Source organism: Sinohyriopsis cumingii, chromosome 7 (assembly GCF_028554795.1).
Source record: "Sinohyriopsis cumingii isolate HCF-2022 chromosome 7, ASM2855479v2, whole genome shotgun sequence".
NCBI classification, from domain to species: domain Eukaryota; kingdom Metazoa; phylum Mollusca; class Bivalvia; order Unionida; family Unionidae; genus Sinohyriopsis; species Sinohyriopsis cumingii.
The window spans coordinates 121,832,899-121,855,016 of record NC_142967.1 but is presented as its reverse complement, the minus strand read 5'-3'; the positions used below and the strand labels follow the sequence as shown (position 1 = coordinate 121,855,016).

Sequence of the window (22,118 nt, the reverse complement as noted above, 5' to 3'; positions counted from 1 at the left end):
TCAAGTAATGTATAGTTATACCATACCTTCCTGAATAGGCCATATAAAAGACATCTACACCATTCTCTCGATAACTTCTGCCCTGATAACTCGCGAACCTGCTTATAATGCACAAATAACTTGAAGAAAATAGCGATCAAAACTGATAACAGAAACTTTGATATACTGCTCGTTTTATCGTCGAAAATGGTAGTAAGGACCTGAAAATTTTAATAAATATTATGAAATATCAAATTTAAAAATAGGTTATACAATTTTTACATTTTGTTTCCAAAAGACATTCCTAGTACACTGCAATTAACAATATGTAAGGAAATTCCGATCAATGAAAATGTCACTTACGCCGAATGGAGGCAAATAAAGAAATAAAAATTAAATAATTTTTTAAGCAATTGAAATTTGTGTTCTAGTTCTATCTTTTAGTTCCTTTTAAGTGTAACCATCATAATAGCAATGTGTCTTCTTGTAATTAAACATAAAATGCATCAATATACTGTAACAGCCATGTCCGCGAGTATTTCTCTGATAACCTGATTAAGTGCCGACTGTGTTTTGATAACTGATTTGCGAATGTATTTGTTGTATTGTTGCACTGAATTAAAAGCTGGCCTCCTTTGTATTATCATGTTAATTATATCTTTTGAATCAAATAAAGGAGGTGGAATAAAAAAAAGTTAAAAGGCATGAAAATCATACAAACTTAAAATCTAGCAGTCCCAGTCATATGTCGGTTGAACTCCCTTCATGTGATCAATCTAACACTGTTATAAATGTTACTGTGTATGTACCATAAACTACCTTAAATTAACCGACTCTTTCATAACTGTGATCAAAGATAGCAAGGCAGCCAAGCGAAATGAATACTTCGTAAAATAAAGAGCTTGATTTCACAGATACGGATCATTGTGGGCAAGCGAGTTTCAGAGAATTCTTGAACAGGCCAATATGTAAGGAAATTCCGGTCAATGAAAATGTCACTTACGCCGAGTGGAGGCAGTACTTTCATAAAAAAATACAAATTAAATAACTTTTTAATCAACTGAAATTTGTGTTCTAATTCTATCTTTTAGTTTTGATTGGTGGTGTATCAACAGTTAGTCTAGTTCCCTGCTCTGTGGAATATTAAACACCAATTTAGGAACCTGACATCAACAAAACAAAAAGCAGTGACATAATAAACAGATTTTTTGCTTACATGTGAAGACTGTTGAAACCAATTGGAACAATCTTTCACATGCTGGACATTTTGAAAATAAATGTTATTTAAACAGAATAATGAACAACTTAACTTCATTAGAAAAATCGCATTATTACAAATTATTATCGACATGATTGTAAAACGAGGATTCAGTTATTAAACAGCACAGTTTCCTAACACTGCCCCCTTACAGTGCAGTCTATGTTTGTGGACCCTTTTGTGCGCGAGTTATGGAGGGAGAGGAGTATGTAACTTTTAATGATCTCCTGCCAAGCTGAAATTTTGCAAATGCATTTAATTATTTCTTTACCAGAACTTTTCTTTTACATTGTCTTTTTGTTTTGTGCCATGTACAGACCTTTTTAAGAGAAAAAGCCCAGATGTTTCAACTCATGAACTCTAGTTGAGTGTTTACAGTGGTTGATGTATGGGCTTATTAATTGTTGTAGAAATTGTCAGGGATTTGGTTTCAGAAGGGTCAGAAAATAAAGCAATTACTTGCCAACTGAGATTTTTTCAAATCCGATTTGATTTATGGGCAGTTACGATTGGATTATTAGCATTTAAATACAACATAAAGGGACTAAAATCGATCCCTGGGATATAGTTGTTAATACTTCTTCACTCTGAAAATACTTCAGGAAGTATCACTGCCTTCTGTTTTTACCATGACAAGGAAATTTAAAAGGTCTCCTACGATACCAGCAGCTTTCAAATTTATAGACATGTCCTTTATGTCACATGTGCTCAGAAGCTTTATTTGTAGTGCAAAATACAACTCTGTTTTCCTTAGCAGAATCTACTGCTTATGTTAACTATCAAATAACCTAGAATAAAGGCTGACTGGAAAGGTGTAATAACCTGGAATAAAGACTGCTGGAAAGGTGTATAATTCTTTACAGAAACGCATCCAAAACCCAGTCTTTTAAAATCTTTACTAATATTATTGAGAAGAGATATTGGTCTGTAATTATAAACAGTGGAAGGATCACCCTTCTTAAAAATTGGACAAATGTTTGCTTCCTTCCAACAGGTGGTTTCTAAAACAAGATTTGTTTAAAAAAGTGAACAAAGTGGTCATGAGAGTTCATTCGGCAACTTGCGCAGATTACAGTTATATACACCATCTGGGCCAGAAGCCATGAGGACAAATAGTTATATACACCATCTGGACCAGAAGCCACGAGAAAGAATACAGTTATACACACCATCTGGACCAGAAGTCACAAGAATACATATTGTTATTTACACCATCTGGATTAAAAGCCATGAGGACGAATACAATTATTTACACGACACCATCTGGACCAGAAGCCATGAAGATATACAGTTATTTATATACAGTTATTTATATAATCTGCACCAGAAGTCACGAAGACGTTGTTGTTGTTCTAGGGTTGAACACCATTTTTTTCAGCACAAGATAGGCTATACATGGCGGCCAGTATAACTGGTGGAGGAAGAACCCTGGAAAACCCAGGGAAGAACCACCGACCCATGAGAAGCTACTGGCAGGCTTTCCCACGTACCCACGCTAGCCGAGCCCTGGACTCGAACCCACGCAGACAGAGGTGAGATGGCAGTGATCTGGAACAGTGAGCGCTTTAGACCACTCGGCCACTCGGGGACCCCCATGAAGAAGTACACAGTTATTTATATAATTTGGACCAGAAGCCATGAAGATGTACACAGTTATTTATATAATCTGGACCAGAAGCCATGAAGACATACACAGTTATTTATGTAATCGGGACCAGAAGCCATGAAGATGTACACAGTTATTTATGTAATCTGGACCAGAAGCCATGAAGATGTACACAGTTATTTATGTAATCTGGACCAGAAGCCATGAAGATGTACACAGTTATTTATGTAATCTGGACCAGAAGCCATGAAGACGTACACAGTTATTTATATAATCTGGACCAGAAGCCATGCAGACGTACACAGTTATTTATATAATCTGGACCAGAAACCACAAAAGGAAGACTTTTGAGAACACTTTGTATCGCATCAGACATCAGTTTTACTGAGCTAAAACTTACATCCATATATTAAGGCAGATTTCTCAAACTCAACTCACCATGAAGGCAACATGAGGACAAGTACATTGGCCAGATGGCTGCATAACTTAATTTGTTTCATATAGCAAAAGTGACTTGTATAAAAGTTAGATACAGAAGTTAATGCCATCAGTTAAAATTATATAAATAATCCCAATATTAGCAGCAAGATGCATCTCTTGTAGTTTTTAAATATACAAATTTGCATTTGGTCGTTAACAGATAAAGACAACCAGAATTGGTCTTCATATATGTGAAAGTTCATTCCATAAGAACTCAACAACACAGAGTTAAATATCCTGCTGCCTCAAGAAATGTGAAGTGATTTTATATATATATATATATATATATATATATATATATATATATATATATATATATATATATATATATATATATATATATATATATATATATATATATATGAATATATATATATACATACATTATGACACCACCATTGTCAACTACATGATCTTTCTTAACTGGGTTGCAGTAAGATTGGATGGAATGTTCATCAGAAGAAATGGATGGATTGAGCCAAATTTGAAACCAAATCACATCCCCACAATTCTGCTATCACTGTCTAATTTAGACAAAATACTGCTGTCAAAAGTCCAGTAGATTGCAAGATAATAATAATAATAATAATAATAACAATGACTTTATTTAAAGAGGGTAACATAATTAGCTAAGAACTAATCTACCTTGAGGCCCTCATACAAAAGAATTTATTTTAGCTGCATCTCTGAAACCACTGGATATATTGGGTTTGAAAGAAGGAAATAGTGTGGGCATTTCTAATCTCAACTGGACTACTATTCCAGAGCAAAGTTCCAGGGTGCTGGAAACGGACAAGTTAAATGTGTCATTTGACAAGCTACTAAAATGCAGCCTAAAGAGCTTACAATGAAAGTCACTGGACGACAGAAGTTTGAAAACATTGTGATCACGACTGAGGTAAATATAACATGTTAAAATCATATTACTTAGCTATGATTTGTCTGCTAAAGCACGTGTTGAGTTGTCAAGTTGTTCTAATATGAAACAGTGAGAACCTGTGCTCTTAAGACAAAATAGTTGTATTACTATAATCACTATGGTAATAGGGAAACTTCTACAAAATTTCATGTAATTCTTACAAGGTGACAAAGAAAGAAATGTGTTGCTACCATGCCATCCTACCAAAGCTGCATTACATAAATATACTTTATTGAGTGGTACCAGTATCATTACCGATCTGTATGAAATCACTCCTAACAAGCCTGCATTACATAAATATACTTTATTGAGTGGTACCAGTATCATTAACGATCTGTATGAAATCACTCCTACCAAACCTGCATTACATAAATATACTTTATTGAGTGGTACCAGTATATTACCAATCTGCATGAAATCACTCCTAACAAGCCTGCATTACATAAATATACTTTATTGAGTGGTACCAGTATCATTAACGATCTGTATGAAATCACTCCTACCAAACCTGCATTACATAAATATACTTTATTGAGTGGTACCAGTATATTACCAATCTGCATGAAATCACTCCTAACAAGCCTGCATTACATAAATATACTTTATTGAGTGGTACCAGTATCATTAACGATCTGTATGAAATCACTCCTACCAAACCTGCATTACATAAATATACCTTATTGAGTGGTACCAGTATATTACCAATCTGCATGAAATCACTCCTACCAAGCCTGCATTACATAAATATACTTTATTGAGTGGTCCCAGTATATTACCGATCTGCATGAAATCACTCCTACCAAACCTGCATTACATAAATATACTGAGTGTTACCAGTATCATTACCTACCCATATGAAATTGCTCTACATGCAAGATACTATTGTGCTGTTTTTGGTTTTAACACATTATTGGTATTGTGCTGTTTTGGTTTTAACACATTGGCTACATTGTGCTGAGGAAATGGGTGCCAAGTGTCAAACAGAGGCAGATCTTTCATGATTGATGTGTCAGGGTCTCAAATTTGTATAATAATGTGCATGATAGCATTTGGGAATCTTGTAAGAAATTAATGGAAAAACACAAAGCTTTTGTATAAAGCATGATATTATCAGCTAAGAGCAGAGGAATAGTCACAGAGAAAGATGCAACATGTAACTTGGTTACCACAATGTGTAACTTAGTTACCACATACAAAAGTATATCGCAAAGTTTTTCAAAAAAATCCGTTAAAATGCAAATCATGTGTGGCAGATTTTCTTTCTTTTTTGGGAATTAAGTTGCCAATGGAGTTGCTAAACATATCTTATAATTTCTCAGGGACTTGTTCAACTGAAATGAAACAAATGTTTATGTAGAATTATCTATGAAAGTTATAGAAATAATATAAACAACTTTTTTAAAAATAATTTGTAACAGGGACAAACCAAATTTATGATGTTGCCAAAACTGGCAGAAAGTGAAACATTTAAGAGAAATATACAAATCATAGGTTAAGAAGTACTATTCCTTCTGAATAGCACAGTGGTAACATGCTCTCTTTATATCACTGTGACCTATACTTCGATTACAGTTCCTTCACACTGTCGAGTATATAGTCAGCCATCAAAAATCTGATTTTCCTGTGTGTTCTGTTTCCTAAACCTTATATGTTAACCACCAGACCATGATATCATCAGTTAAGCATATATTAAATTTGTTAAGTTGACTTGCAGCCAGTATTAATTTTATTTGAATCATCTGATGAAGAATTGGTGCTAACATTATGATAACTAAGTTCACAGGTAAGTGATGCATTTAAATATTTTGGATAAACTGATTATATTTTGAGTTAGCAATGTATATTTTGAAAACTGATAAGCATAGCACACAGAGGAAAAAAGCAAAACTTGCCATGTGTATACTGTAAATACTCAATAACAAGTTGAGTCCAATTGCAACGTGCACAGACCCAGATCTGCTTTTACATAATGCACTGGCAGAACTTGCTCTATGCAGTTTGTTGGAGTAAAATCAGTATAAAAAAAACAACACAGACCCAGATCTGCTGTTACATAATGCACTGACATAACTGGCTCTATGTGATTTGTCAGGAGTAAAATTAGTAAAATTGACAAAACAGGCCTTGATCGGCTGGCACATTATGCAATGGAAGACCTGGGTCGGTGCAGTTTGCAGTTGGTCTTGATTCTGAGAAATTAGAATAAGCAGAGAAAAATAATGTGATTTAATTTATTTTTGCAGGTATAAATTTTCATGGCTTTGCAAACAAGACATTTTTAAAGCACTTAAATTCATTTGGGGGTGCCCATTATCTTCACTTATAAATCATAATTCACTGGTACCTTAGATTTGAAATTTTTTGAGACCAGCAAATCCATGAAAATTATAACTATGAATACAAGTGAATTCATGGTGGATATAGTTTGTCTTACGTGTGTATGTGCTGTTCCTCGAATAAGCTTTTTAAAAGAAAATCAATCAACTTGCAAATCTACAGCTTAAAGTTAACTCTTAAAGATAGCAAATGTCAGTTGGTATCCAAAAATAACTACCATACATACATATATATATATATATATATATATATATATATATATATATATATATATATATATGTATGTATATATATAGTATGCGCAAATCAGTTGTCATGCAAAAAGTCTGAACATCAATCTACACACAATGCTTGACTAATTAATTTTAATATCATGCACATCTCAAACTGAAAGGCAACAAAAATCTTTTCTAATTAATTTTAATATCATGCACAACACATCTTCTCAACCTGAATGGCAACAAAAATCTTTTTTATTCCTAACTCTGTCAGTACATAACCATGTGTTAAGTAATAATAATATTCCCAACTCTGTCAGCATATAACCATGTGTTAACTCTGACAGTACATAACCATGTGTTAACTCTGCCAGTACATAACCATGTGTTAAGTAATAACAATATTCCTAACTCTGTCAGTACATAACCATGTGTTAAGTAATAATAATATTCCCAACTGTCAGCATATAACCATGTGTTAACTCTGACAGTACATAACCATGTGTTAACTCTGCCAGTACATAACCATGTGTTAAGTAATAATAATATTCCTAACTCTGTCAGTACATAACCATGTGTTAAGTAATAATAATATTCCTAACTCTGTCAGTATATAACCATGTGTTAACTCTGACAGTACATAACCATGTGTTAACTGTCAGTATATAACCATGTGTTAACTTTGCCAGTACATAACCATGATAATAATATTCCAAAGTCTGCAAGTACATTTCCATGTGTTAATTATCTTAAAAAAAATAATTTATTCAGTTATCTCCAGCAACATTTAAATCTGGTATAGCTTCTTATGTCTGTATTCAATGAATATAATGAAGTTTAAATCAGTATTCAATGAATATAATGAAGTTTAAATCAGTATTCAATAAATATAATGAAATTTAAATCAGTATTCAATGAATATAATGAAGTTTAAATCAGTATTCAGTGAATATAATCATGTCTAAATCAGTATTCAATAAACATAACGAAGTTTAAATCAGTATTCGATGAATAGAATGAAGTTTAAATCAGACATTGGAAAATTGGTACTATGTAAATACAAGTGAATTCATGTCAGTACTCAATGAATATATTCAAGCTGCAACAATTCATTTGCATCCTGGCTTGGTAAAAAAGGCATACTAAAATAAACAGATGCTAGATTAACAAGATTATACTTTATCTAATCCACTTTAAGACTGTAGCATTCACCCTTTTTCATGAACGACTTATCTTTTTCTATAGCTGTCTATCCCAATGAAAAGCATTTTTATGCTGCAGGCAAAATTATTATACACACAATTCTCAGTTAATATTAAAAAAAAATTTAGATTTACTTTTCAAGGGAGATAACTCTTGAGAAAACTTACTTGATGAAATTGCAGATTTGCGGAATGGCATAATACTGGGCCCGGGAACCCGTGGCTTTCGCTTTTTTGTGCATTGTTCTTCAAGATCTTCAAGGCAATGCTTGTGTACACACTGTTCACAGGCTGAAGTCAGAAAAGTGGTTAACTTAGTTCAATTGTATGATTAGTATTTGAAATATTGTGACTATACAATTTTGTGACAAAAATCAGAGACTGATGTGAGTTTTTTTGGGCGGTGGTGGTGTTAAGAATTGTACAAGTTATGCATAAAGCTTACATAGGCAAAACTACATCAAACAAGGTCATGGCCTTCATGCAGAGTTTGCCCCCAAGCTATTCCAAATCTGAAGGTGGGATAAAATGGTATTGAGATAACAGAAAAGTAAAAAAAATGCTAACAATGAGGTTGATCAAGGCTATATGGTGTGTGATTCATATTTTTAACATAGCTTTAACAATTTCTCAGTCATATCGCTACAAGGCAGCTGTTAGACCTGCCAACCCTGATGAGTCCATCTCAGTAAGGCAGTTGATTTTTTCCCATAAATTTGACCACTTTTCAGTAAGGTTCAACAAAATATCATAAACTGTTATTGTAAAGCTGGAAATGTAAATAAAAGTTTGGTATTCAGAATGTGCAGCGACGATAAATATTATGTTCAACTGAAATGTTTGTAAAGTACACATAGACTTTATTTACCACTAGTAAAGTTGCACAAATTTTAGTTCCAAACCCTATTGAGCTCAATGGCTTGTTGCTATCTCTCAACTTGATGTAATTCTTGGAAATTCTTTTTTCGATTTCACATGATGACAGCAATCATATTTCTCACCACGAGTCATACTCAAATTGTCAGGTGATGTCCAATAAATATAATTGTCTCTCTTCCAGCTTATATTCACAAGAATCTGAATATTCCTTTTTATTTTTCTGTGTTGATTATTAACACTTTTCAAGAGGCTTATTTCGACCTTTTGTCTTAAATATGCATTGCTTGCTGGACGCCATTTTAAAAAGAAATTCTATGATCAACAGTTTGATCATGCAGACACTTTGCATGAATAAATATGTGCAGTTTAAAGCATCTGACGTGCTACTGTAAAGTTAGTCTGGTTCTCTGCCCAATTTCACTACTTCTAATATGAAACCCGGATCCAAATCAAACATGGATGAACAAATTTTCCGGAATATTTGGCGATGATAATTTTCCGTAGTTTGTGCTTGTATGCTGTAAGTTCGTAATTTAAGGGTAAATTTTGTAAGACTTATGGCAAAATCCTAAGAGTTGGCAGGTTTGCTGTTAGTGGATGAACTTACTTATGAAAGTCAAAGTGATCACTATGTTTTAGTCTCCATCAAAGCAGGCTCATGAAAAAATTAAACCAAAATCCTGCTGAATGTGGTATTTCACCCGTGGCATGATATAAAACCTTTGCATAGTCATTAGAGCATGACAAGAGTACCTTAAAGGCACGGACGCTCTGCTGGGCACAAAGAACTTCCAGGAATTCAAGATAAGACCATTTCTTTTAACTGTTGAATATTGAAATTATCTTTGATATTCTTCAGCAATAACTGGATTTTCAAACTAGTTACTGTGGGACATGTACTGGATGCCAGCTTGACATCATTTTCATTTAGTAGAAAGTGTACATCATTTGAAATCTTTTGGTAAAAACTTCAGGTTGCTGAAAACACTGTGTTGATATAGCAGTCCATTTGGAGACGATTTTCAAGATGGCTGCATTGGTGTATGGCTTGACAACAGTGGTGGTTGAAGTTTTTGGGACCTGCAGTTTTCTAATTCAAATCCAAGAGATAAACTTGTCAGCTGTCCGTTGATCCTCCCACTTTAACAAAAAAATGGAATTTAAAAGTATTCCCCTGAAGTCTCACAATTGTTTCTTAAAGTGTAAATTGTTCAGGAAGTATATACACAAAATTATGTACAAGCAATGTTGCTTGAATTGTATTAACAGTGTTGCTGTATACATGATAGTCAGACTGGAACAATGTGTACAGAAAAGTGTGTGAGCCATTGCTATTCTACCTCTGAACTGAGAACCCTTTCACATACTTATCAAAGTTGCAAGACCTAAAGTCTAATTTCCTTCAAAGGGGCTTCACCTTATGACTTGGAAGGAGAAAATTCCAAATTCATCTGCTTGAAGCCTCATCCAATGAGACTTAAGATGCTTGATGTAATGGCTGGCTGAATAATGTTTTTACTGCATGACCGTCCTATACTGCAGGGTTGAAGAGAACATCAATAAATTGCAAACTGACCTGCAATGCATGGTTTCACTCTAATGAACTTAACAGACAATAAATATGCATCACGAGTTTATTAAACTTTTGGCTTCTCATTCATCGGCAAATCCAAAAAGCTGCAGGAATCCAAAAATGAAGAAAATCGATCCCAAGCGAAACAAAGAATAAGACAAATAAGAATGAGAAGTATGACAAACACTGTGTTCACACATTTAAAAAACACTGGAAAATAAATTGGCCATGCATTGAATATGATCAGGATACAGGATGTTGCCTAAATTTCCCTTTTTTAGCCAATAGGTCCAGTGCCCTACACAACAAACTTAAAGGTTGATCATATTCAAATGCGTACAAAAAGCAAAGAATATTTGGTGTGTGTATGGCAGCAACTGGCAAAATCTAGTGATGAAGATCGTAATTTTGCTGTAGAAGATGCCCTACTCATTAAAGCCATGATGAAACTGAAATAAACAGCATAGAGACCATATGTCGTACCTATTCAATACTGCCTATTGTGATGCAAAAGCTGAAAAACCATTTTCTGATTTTGAACTTTTTTGTACTGTGCAGAAAAAAAATGGTGTCAATTTGGAGAATACAGTATGAATACTCATGGATGCACTGACTTTATTCCATTTATTGCAGACTTCCTTCTGGATACAATCAAACATGAAATCAAAGGTGAAAATTTCATCAGCACTTTAAGTGATGAATCAACTACACAGTGCTTTGTGGAATGAGAAATCGGATATTATGCTATTTGTTACATTCTGAGAAAATACCCCTTCCAAATCAGTTAGGACTGAGCTCCCTTTCTTCAAGAAAAGCAGATGGAATATTTACTGGTATAAACAAAATGCTCTGTCAAAAGTTGACAGAGTTTGAAAACCTAAAACCTAACAATGAAGTTCATTATGGAAACACGCCATCTCTAATATGTACCAAGTCTGATGGTGCCTCAGTCAATCCAGGAAACAAGCCATCTCTAATATGTGCCAAGTCTGATGGTGCCTCAGTCAATCTAGGAAACAAGCCATCTCTAATATGTACCAAGTCTGATGGTGCTTCAGTCAATCTAGGAAACAAGCCGTCTCTAATATGTGCCAAGTCTGATGGTGTCTCAGTCAATCTAGGAAACAAGCCGTCTCTAATATGTGCCAAGTCTGATGGTGCCTCAGTCAATCCAGGAAACAAGCCGTCTCTAATACGTGCCAAGTCTGATGGTGCCTCAGTCAATCTAGAAAACAAGTCTGGTGTAATAACCAAGATAAGATCTGTTACTCCTTCTACATTATGACTGCACTATGTTGCTCATAAACTTGAACTGGATATTCTTGCTTGCTGCAAACAAGTAAGCGTCACACATGATAACTTTGAAGATAAAATAAACAGGGTGTTTGGATTTACCATTTCTCTCCAAAGAGGAGGAGAAAGCAGTGAAACTCACATGTCCTTCAGCAGGAACTTGCACACTTCTCAGTTTATTGTCTAGCAGTGAACATGCACTGAATTCTGTTGAATAAAAATCTACAAAATGTACATTTTCAGAACAGACAGAAATTTGTCTTGTTAGAATGACAGCATTGAAAACAGGCAAATATGTGAAATTTTCCTCGAGTACTATGACCCTGCAAACAAGAAATTCAATGATATAAGCATCAGTAGTCCAACATCTGAAGTGGATTTTAGGGACAGTCTCCTGATGATTGACAGTTCCATCGAGTACATCCAGGTGTGGTTCAGGAATCTTGGCACATCCCACATATGAAAGGTTTTGATTTTAAATTTCCATGCATGGACATTTTACATGATGGAGCTTCACATTTTTGGGAATGGGGGGCTGAAATCAATGTTGACCAGAACTGTAGTAGATGAGTATTTCACACAGAAAGAGAATGTCACAATCCTGGACATAGACTGCTTAACCCTGAAATTGCATGCAAGATGACCGAGAATCTGTCAACTCTTGGCAGTGTACAGTCTTTTCCTTAAATAAGACATGTTTAGGGAGTCTGCTATTGCAAAACTGCATGATTCATCATTTCACCCTCTAACAGTGCATGTGAGATGGTATTTCTAATTACTAACTATTCAAACCAGCTTGAGAAAAAGTCTGAGGCAAGACAATTTTCTATTATCAATTACTGATTATGTCAGAAGGCCCAGATATTGGACACTTCAACGCAGATATGACCATAACAAAATGGTTGCTTTCTTCATAGACAGCAAGGCACCTGACCCACTTGTGCAATGGACCATGGATGAATGCAATCATTAATAAGATCAGATTGGTAGAATCCGGAAAGTGATTCTGAATGGCCAAACTTTGAGATTACAGTATTGGACATCAGATTGGCACCATTTCTATTGAGGACCAAATAGACACATTAAAGTCTTAGAGATTACAGTATTGGACATCAGACTGGCACTATTTCTATTGAGGACCAAATAGACATAGTAAGGTCATTGAGATTACAGTATTGGACATTAGATTGGCACCATTTCTACTGAGGACCAAATAGACATATTAAGGTCATTGAGATTACAGTATTGGACATCAGACTGGCACCATTTTTATTGAGGACCAAATAGACATATTAAGGTCTTTGAGATTACAGTATTGGACATCAGACTGGCACCATTTTTACTGAGGACCAAATAGACATATTAAGGTCTTTGAGATTACAGTACTGGACATCAGACTGGCACCATTTTTATTGAGGACCAAATAGACAATTAAGGTCTTTGAAATTACAGTATTGGACATCAGACTGGCACTATTTCTATTGAGGACCAAATAGACATAGTAAGGTCATTGAGATTACATTATTGGACATTAGATTGGCACCATTTCTACTGAGGACCAAATAGACATATTAAGGTCTTTGAGATTACAGTATTGGACATCAGACTGGCACCATTTTTATTGAGGACCAAATAGACATATTAAGGTCTTTGAGATTACAGTATTGGACATCAGACTGGCACTATTTCTATTGAGGACCAAATAGACATAGTAAGGTCATTGAGATTACAGTATTGGACATCAGACTGGCACCATTTTTATTGAGGACCAAATAGACATATTAAGGTCATTGAGATTACAGTATTGGACATCAGATGGCACCATTTTTATTGAGGACCAAATAGACATATTAAGGTCTTTGAGATTACAGTATTGGACATCAGACTGGCACCATTTTTATTGAGGACCAAATAGACATATTAAGGTCTTTGAGATTACAGTACTGGACATCAGACTGGCACCATTTTTATTGAGGACCAAATAGACATATTAAGGTCTTTGAAATTACAGTATTGGACATCAGACTGGCACCATTTTTATTGAGGACCAAATAGACATAGTAATGACTTTGAGATTACAATACTGAACATCAGACTGGCATCATTTCTATTGAGGACCAAATAGACATATTAAGGTCTTTTAGTGAAAGCCCAATCTGACATGGCCATTGACATTCAGGTGCAGTAGCACAATACTTTCATGGTGGTTCCCTGGCTGACATACTGGACATCAGATCGACAATATTTATATTTAGGACCAATTAGACATAATAATTTGGTCTTTCAGTGAAAACCCTGACTGTTGATACAACCACCCATTGAGGAGGAGTAACATGGCACCATTTTTGTTTAAGATCACCTCAACCATGTAATGAATGAGTGTGTGTGTGGAGTCACATGGTAATCCTCAAAAGTAGTTTAGGATGAGTAGCAATAATGGTGATGGATGATGGACAACAGCCACTCCATAAGCATATGTGGTCTATGACCAGTATAATTTAAAATTAAGCTTCAAAGATATGAAAACAGCAACTGTAAACGCATGAAAATTGACAAAGATATATCCCCATATACAATAAAATTTTCTGCACAAATGCAGTTTTAAAGAATAATTTTTTTTTTGTTGGGTTAAAGCAACCAAGAATACCTGAAAATTGCTATTCCATGAAGTAAACTTGGTATCAGACGTACATATGGTAAACTCAGTATCAGAACTAAGTACTGTTATCCCAAAAGGTAAACTCAGTAATGGAACTAAGTACTCAAAATGCAATAACAAAGACCTGCCAACGCAATCAAGACTGTCTCAGTAAGGCTATGAATTTTTTCTGCAAGTCTGACCAGTTTTTAGTGATGTGTAACAAAATATCATGTGCTGCAATTGTAAAGATTAAAACATATAATTTAAAATGTTTGGTATTCGAAGCTGATGCAGTGATGGTAAACATTATGTTCAACTGAAAATTTTGTAAAGTACACATATACCTTATTTACCTCTAGTAAAGTTTCACCAACGTCAGCCACAAACCTAGTCCTACAATGTAAGACATAGCACATGTTGGTTTGTTTTAGTGTTGTGTCTTACTATCCAAATAATGTCCTTGTATAGCGGAATGAGTAGTCAAAGTTTCAGGAATATCTCACATATTTGGCAACATATATCGACACTCTTCCACTAATTTATGTGTAAATAATATACTTACTGTGCTGTCTTTATCCTGGCGGAATGAAAATATGACACGAGCAAATTTACCCATTTTCGTGTTCCACTGACATATATTTGAATTTGGTGCAATGCAACAGTAGTCGAGGTATGCCTAAGTATCTTTAAGTAGATTCATGTGACGGATATGTTTCTTAACGAAACGAAATGTTGCTTTATAGTTCCAATAGGCATAATATAATTTTTATTCATTTTGTTAAAGAATAATATTTCAACTTAACCAGATTTTGGCATTCCTGGATTTCATTGCTTTCCAGCCAACTGAAATGTAGGCCAAAGAAACTTGAGAACAGGTCCATTTCTTGTGAGAATTTGTGTTAGAGAAAAGACATCAGAGTAAGTAAAGTCTGACTAAAACATTATGACTTTACTTTGTAGAAAAGCGCCATTATTTTAGCTGCCAGTTGTGTGAGATATTTCTGAAAATTTTACTTTTGTTACGATGTTAGTCGACATCAAAACACACTATACAGCGCTGTTAGTTAGGCGGTCAGACTCTGACGCCCAAAACATTAAATATCAGCATCAAGGTCTTACATGTAGGACTACCCCAAACCCTACGCAGTTCAATGGCTTGTTGCTTATCTCTCAACTTATTGTAATTCATGGAGATTGTTTTTTTTATTTCACAAGACAGTAACCATATCTCCTGATATGAGACATATTCAAATCAAAACCTGATGTCCAATAAATTTAATTGTGTTCCTTCCTGCTTTAATTCACAAGAATCTGAATATTCCTTTCTATTCTTCTGTACTAATTATTAACACCTTTTAAGAGGCTTATTTTCCCTTTCATCTTCAATATATACAGCTTGTTGGATACCATTTTTAAAAAAAATTCTGTAATCAACAGTTTGATCATGAAGATGTTTTGCATGAAAAAATGTGTGCAGTTTAAAGCATCTGCAGTACTACTTTAAGGTTTCTCTGGTTCCCTGATTAACTCCACTAAACATAATATGAAACCTGGATCCAAATCAAACATGGACAAGCCAATTATCTGGATTTTACTACAACAATCTTATTTCCGTATTTATTTTTTCTTTAATACATAAATCCATATTTTAAACAGGACTCCATTACAACACGTGAAAACTTATCAGATTAGGCAAACTTGTGATCTTAAGTAAGTACTCACACTGACACAGGTAACCCTGATGTCCAACACCCCACAAAACTCCATTACAATGCATACAAAATTCCACCTTCTGAAAATGCTGCAAGTTAAACTGATGACCCTTTTGGCTCTGAAACATACAAGTTATATTCATGTAAATGCAATTCCTTGCTGTAATAATAATAATAATAATAATGAGGACTTTGTATAGCGCCTAATCTTTAGAAGCTCTAAGCACTTTACAACATTAGACAACACCTGTAACATAAAAAACATATATAATGACATGCTTACAAAAAACAAACACCATGAAATTAGAAAACATACATGCTGAAAATATTTAAGGTAGGAAACATTATTATTTGTTCTTGCAGTCAAAATAATTACATGGATAAATATGTACAAAATTCCCCAGCCAGACCTTTCAAAGTTAAACTCAATCTTTAACATTTCATTGGTCAAGACCTTATCTGTAATTTTCACTTTATGCAATAACATTATTTTGAGTCTTTTTTTTGCATCTAAATTATAGTCAAATGGTAACAAAGGGAAGCAACTCTTACAAGTACAATTTATTTCCTTTATTATTTGAATATAAAAACCACAGCTGCAAATCCAGAACTGCTATATTTAGAAGATGGCTGAAATATATAATGTGCATGCTATCATTATGACCCACAGGAGTTCCTTAAATAAAATACTTTAAAAAGTTTCTAATTTATGTCTAGTATGGGTGTCTTTGAACCTACATTGTTTTAACTGTTTAATTACCAGTGATGTTTGTGTCTTGCAAAAGTCTGAGCATAATGTATTTAAAAAATCTATGAGAAGCTATGACAAGTTTATAATAAACACAACCTCCGAGCTGTATGTCAAAGTACCTACTGTATTAATTCTACTGTCAGCTTACAACATGTATCCTTATTGATCCTGAACACAGTAATATCTATCTTCAATTACATAAATACTTTTCTATCAGAAAGTAGTAGTTAGTTACAGTAAACTGTAGTAATTCAGAGCAGATTATACAAGAAAGCAAGTAAAGTTCATATGCAAGATAATACGAAAATGCCAAAAAATAATATTTTTTCAAATTACCTGAAATAATGTACTAAAATTCAATTAATTATCTTGTCTCTATGTTTAATGTCAGTAACATGTTCATAACAACACCATCACTATAAAAATTTATTCAACACAAACTTCAATGTGAACAGATGCCAAAAATACCCATAGTAAATACAGTGGCACAGTCCAAAAATACCCATAGTAAATACAGTGGCATAGTCCAAAAATACCCATAGTAAATACAGTGGCATAGTCCAAAAATACCCATAGTAAATACAGTGGCATAGTCCAAAAATACCCATAGTAAATACAGTGGCATAGTCCAAAAATACCCATAGTAAATACAGTGGCATAGCAGACAGGCAGATCAAGGCTTATTATGCCATTTGTTAGACCTATATATTAGAAAAAACATAAGCCACAACCTGCTGGTGCATTATGTGATCGAAGATCAGGGTCTACGCTGTTTCCAGTTTGACCTGAATTGTATAAAGATATCGAAAAGGAAACAAAAGGAATGAGTAAGCTAGCCATACCTTGCTTTTATTCATTCTGGACAGAAATTTGGAACCCCTTTTGTCCTTCATGATAAAACTTAATGACCGCTCTGCTGCAGAACTGTGTAGAGGATGCTTGGTGCCCAAATTGCGGAGGAATGTGGCAATTGCCCAACCCTGGGCCTGATACTTGTCTGGAGGGACTGAATCATCTTCAAGAGACTTTTTAGGTTGACTGAAAGTAGTACAAGCAGTTATATTGATTGCTGGCAACAGAAAATATATAACGATCACATATATAGAAAAATACTTGCACTGAAAAATGGAAAATTACCATATAATGTCAAACGTTGAAACTGGAAATTCAATAATAAATATGAATAATAAATGTACACATCAAGGTAACTTATTCATCCAATTTTCATTAATATGACAAATGAAAAGAAATGAGACTTTTCAGTAAAGTATATTTCAATGCCAGCCAATGCTTATTATGTCTACCTTAGGAACAGATGACTATGATGTCACATGTTTACAGCTGGGTCTCCAGCTGAGGTGCAATCTGGTCAGTAATGCTAAAGAAGCTGTTTATCCATTACAATGGTGCATATATCTTGTGCAACAGGATCATGTTGATAAAAAGTACAGATGATTGGGAGGTGTTCAGTTTTTGTTTTTAATATCAAGTATATCTCTGATAAAGAGACAAATGTGTGTGGATCCTATCTAGGCATGCAGATGTCAAGCCAATGGAAGAACTGTATGAGTTTGTCATCTGCAGATTTTGAGAACGGGGATTAGATAAATTTATGAACAATTATTCCAAGGAAAACTGGAAATGGAATTGTATTGCCAAGTGACAGTTCAACTATGACATTTATTGTCCGATATCAGCTTCCTTTTTGTAGGAATTAAAATTAATCTTCCTTAACCAATAAGACCTGCTAAAAGTTTTCAGTTCACCAGATAGCTTGCAACTGAAATTGGTAAATGTCCACACAACTCTTTCTAAATTACCAGTCCAATTGGCAAGTTGAAAAGAATGACATTATATTTAAAGGGTTTCTATTTAATTATCATATATTGGTAAACACCATAACTGAAAGTGTACATTCAATTATGGCCCAGTACCAATAATTAGGGACTGACTTTTCAATGTTCAGATGACAATATTATTTTCTTTCTTTCTCTCAAGATATAAAAAAAATTCAACAAAATATAATGGATTTAGACTTTTCACAAAATTTCCAACAAAATATAATGGATTTAGACTTTTCACAAAATTTCCAACAAAATATAATGGATTTAGACTTTCCACAACATTTCCAACAAAATATAACGGATTTAGACTTTCCACAAAATTTCCAACAAAATATAATGGATTTAGACTTTTCACAAAATTTCCAACAAAATATATTGGATTTAGACTTTCCACAACATTTCCAACAAAATATAATGGATTTAGACTTTCCACAACATTTCCAACAAAATATAATGGATCTGAATTTTCACAAAATTTCCAACAAAATATAATGGATTTAGACTTTCCACAAAATTTCCAACAAAATATAATGGATTTAGACTTTCCACATTTCCAACAAAATATATTGGATTCAGACAAATCAGATCATTTGTAATATTTTTCAAGTTATTTGTGGGTCATTTTTTTCATGTTATCTGAGGGTCACATTGTTTCCTCCAAAAAACAAAGACCTCAGAAAAGTAAATGGTCGGTCCCTTACATTACTATTTGCTGCTTCAGCAGCAGCATTATAATAATGATGGTGACAATAATGGTGATGGTAGCAAAAATCTCGTAGTAATTATATTGTATTAACTACTCTGTCAACTTGTCTTTCAATAATTTCATAACATTATGGTCCACTATACTGATTGTAGGCTTGTACCTCTGGGATGATACCTGGATGTAATGCTGTGTGTGTGTGTAATGTGTGCATATGTACACTTTTAAATATGCTAAAAATTTTAACAGAGTTGTCACTAAACCATTTCTGTCTCAAAAGGGTAGAAGTCAGATCTTTAATTTCATAACATCATGGTCCACTATACTGACTGTAGGCTTGTACCTCTGGGATGATACCTGGATGTAATGCTGTGTGTGTGTGTGTGTGTGTTTGTGTGTACACATGTGCATGCATGCATGTTTGTATGTAAAGGTTTAATGGCACACAAGCCATCTTGGCCATATAGTGCGGATATAAATTAAAGATCTGACAAGTAAAAAGTTGCTAACATTGTACGAATAAACCTTCCAAACAAACGTAAATATGCTGCAAGATAATAAATCATCAGGTAAATATGCTAAAAATTTTAAGAGAGTTGTCACTAAACCATTTCTGTCTCAAAAGGGTAGAAGTCAATACACTGAACAAGAATGTGTTTTTCTGTCAGTGGACATTTGCAAAGTATGCACTCTGGTCATGCATCAGACTCTGTAAGTATCTGGTAACTGGATCAAGATGGTGCAATGGGGTGTAGCAACAGTAGCAGAAATCACTTGTGGCCACAATAGGTTCCAATTTCATTGAACTTACTCTGAAAAAAACTGGGTTTTTGTTGTTGAGAACTCTGTAAATTAGTAAAGGTCAAATATTATTTGGGTGGGAGGGAATTTTGCAAACCCAGTGGTAATTTGGGAAAGAATAACTTTGCTGTACTGCATATACTGAATTTTGCAGCTTCTAAACAAGGTGAATATTGCAAACATTTTCTCAAAATCAAACTGAGGGCTACTATATTCTCTTTCTTTATGAAATCTTCTCTAACAAATATTTCAAGTCTGAAAAAAAAGCACCTAATAACTTCCACCTAAAGCCAACGTAAAACTGTAACAAAAAAGTGTCTTCTTGGAAACATCTAAATGCTTTAAATTATAGTCTCCCCACTGAAATTAACCTAGATTGTCCAGTGAAGACCATTTATTTTGTGGGACACCAAAGTTTGATGGTTCTGAAGTCAAATGTCCACTTTAGTACATGCACAGTTTCATATGAAACATAGGCCATCAAGTCAATGTACATCATAACATGCAAGAGAGGTCGTCTCAGTGTTTAAATGACATGGTATATCAAAAGGGAACTGGTTTAGTACATATATAATTGAGTTCAACTCTTGGGTTCGGCCAATGTGGGTATGTGAGAAAGCTTGCCTGTAGCTTCTCGTGGGTCGGTGGTTCTTTCTGGGGTTTTCCCCGGTTCTTCCTCCACCATTAATACTGGCTGCCATGTATAGCCTATATTGTGCTGAAAAATGGCGTTAAACCCAACAACAACAACAACAACATATATAATAACAAATGAACATTTAAATACAAAGCCTCAATTTGAACAGATGCCAATTTTTTTTTTTTTTTGGGGGGGGGTTTAAAATATTCATTTCAAGCTTGTGAAATGCTGCATTAAGAATTAAGTTACTTACAAGCACCTGTCTAAATCTGGAACCAAATATTGCTCTATAAGACGAGTCTCTTCATTTTTATCCATATTATCTTTTAACTCATGAGCTCCATGTATAAGACCTGCAAGATAAAAAAAAAACAAATTTACAAATCACTACAATTCATTCCACCAAAAAAAATGATGCAATTTTATCACATAAAGTACCAATAATAGAAAGATAATTCTTTTGTAGAAACTGTAAGAATGGCCTTTCTTCTGGTTAAAAATAATTAAATACAAAATAATTTTAAATTTTCGTGCCATTCCAAAACAATCAATAACAAATACAAAATGCCAACACATTCAAGGATTTAGAAAGTTACAAGAAAAGAAGTGAGCTTCAAGTTTGTCAGAAACTGTGATGTAATTAGTTGTGTGTAATTGTTTTTGCTTGTAGTTGTATCACAGGCTGTCAAGGAATGAGTTACACATAAATTATATTTTTGCTTGTAATTTTACCACAGGCTGCCATATAAACAGTTGTATGTAATTTCAGTGTTGGACATAGGATCCCAAGAGCTGGGAATACTGTATCCCTATTCTTCCAAATCTGGCCAACACACCAATTTTGAGGGACAAATGAAATTAATATTATGTAATAGACTAACAGTGCTAAAAAAATGAGATAATCTCAACAGTTTTGCCACCTTAAATTTGTTGTCTGCACTGTGCTATTATATTTCCTTCAACACTTACATTGATGCAATAAAAGTCTGATCATGTGCTCAAGCAATTCATGAAAACATTCTCTAGCCAACCTGAAATGAGCTGTACCATGCAATTTTCCATTCCAGATCTTGTGCTCTCTTTTATCTTAGGGTACAGTCATTATCTACCTGCATTTATTATAATAAATACCTATTTTCTAAATTACTTTTCTTTCCAAACTAATAAATTGTTAAGTAAATGACAAATTGTGTATTTACATAAATTAGTCACTTTTGTCAACCTCAAAAATAAATTCAATCTTCCTCGCCAAAGTGGTGGCTTAAATACTGAAAATATGTTT

General features: G+C 34.1%; 1 protein-coding gene across 1 annotated transcript in view; it reads right to left on the bottom strand.

The window, feature by feature from the left end:
* Positions 1-22,118, bottom strand: part of LOC149796047 (rho guanine nucleotide exchange factor 12-like) — a 344,172-nt gene that overhangs the window by 106,222 nt on the left and 215,832 nt on the right. The window contains exons 19-22 of the mRNA XM_089965965.1: positions 21,090-21,189; positions 17,691-17,886; positions 16,108-16,216; positions 8,168-8,290 (exon numbers count right to left, since the gene is read on the bottom strand). Coding sequence (XP_089822091.1) covers positions 8,168-8,290; positions 16,108-16,216; positions 17,691-17,886; positions 21,090-21,189 — 528 coding nt within the window. The remainder of the gene's footprint in view (positions 1-8,167; positions 8,291-16,107; positions 16,217-17,690; positions 17,887-21,089; positions 21,190-22,118) is intronic.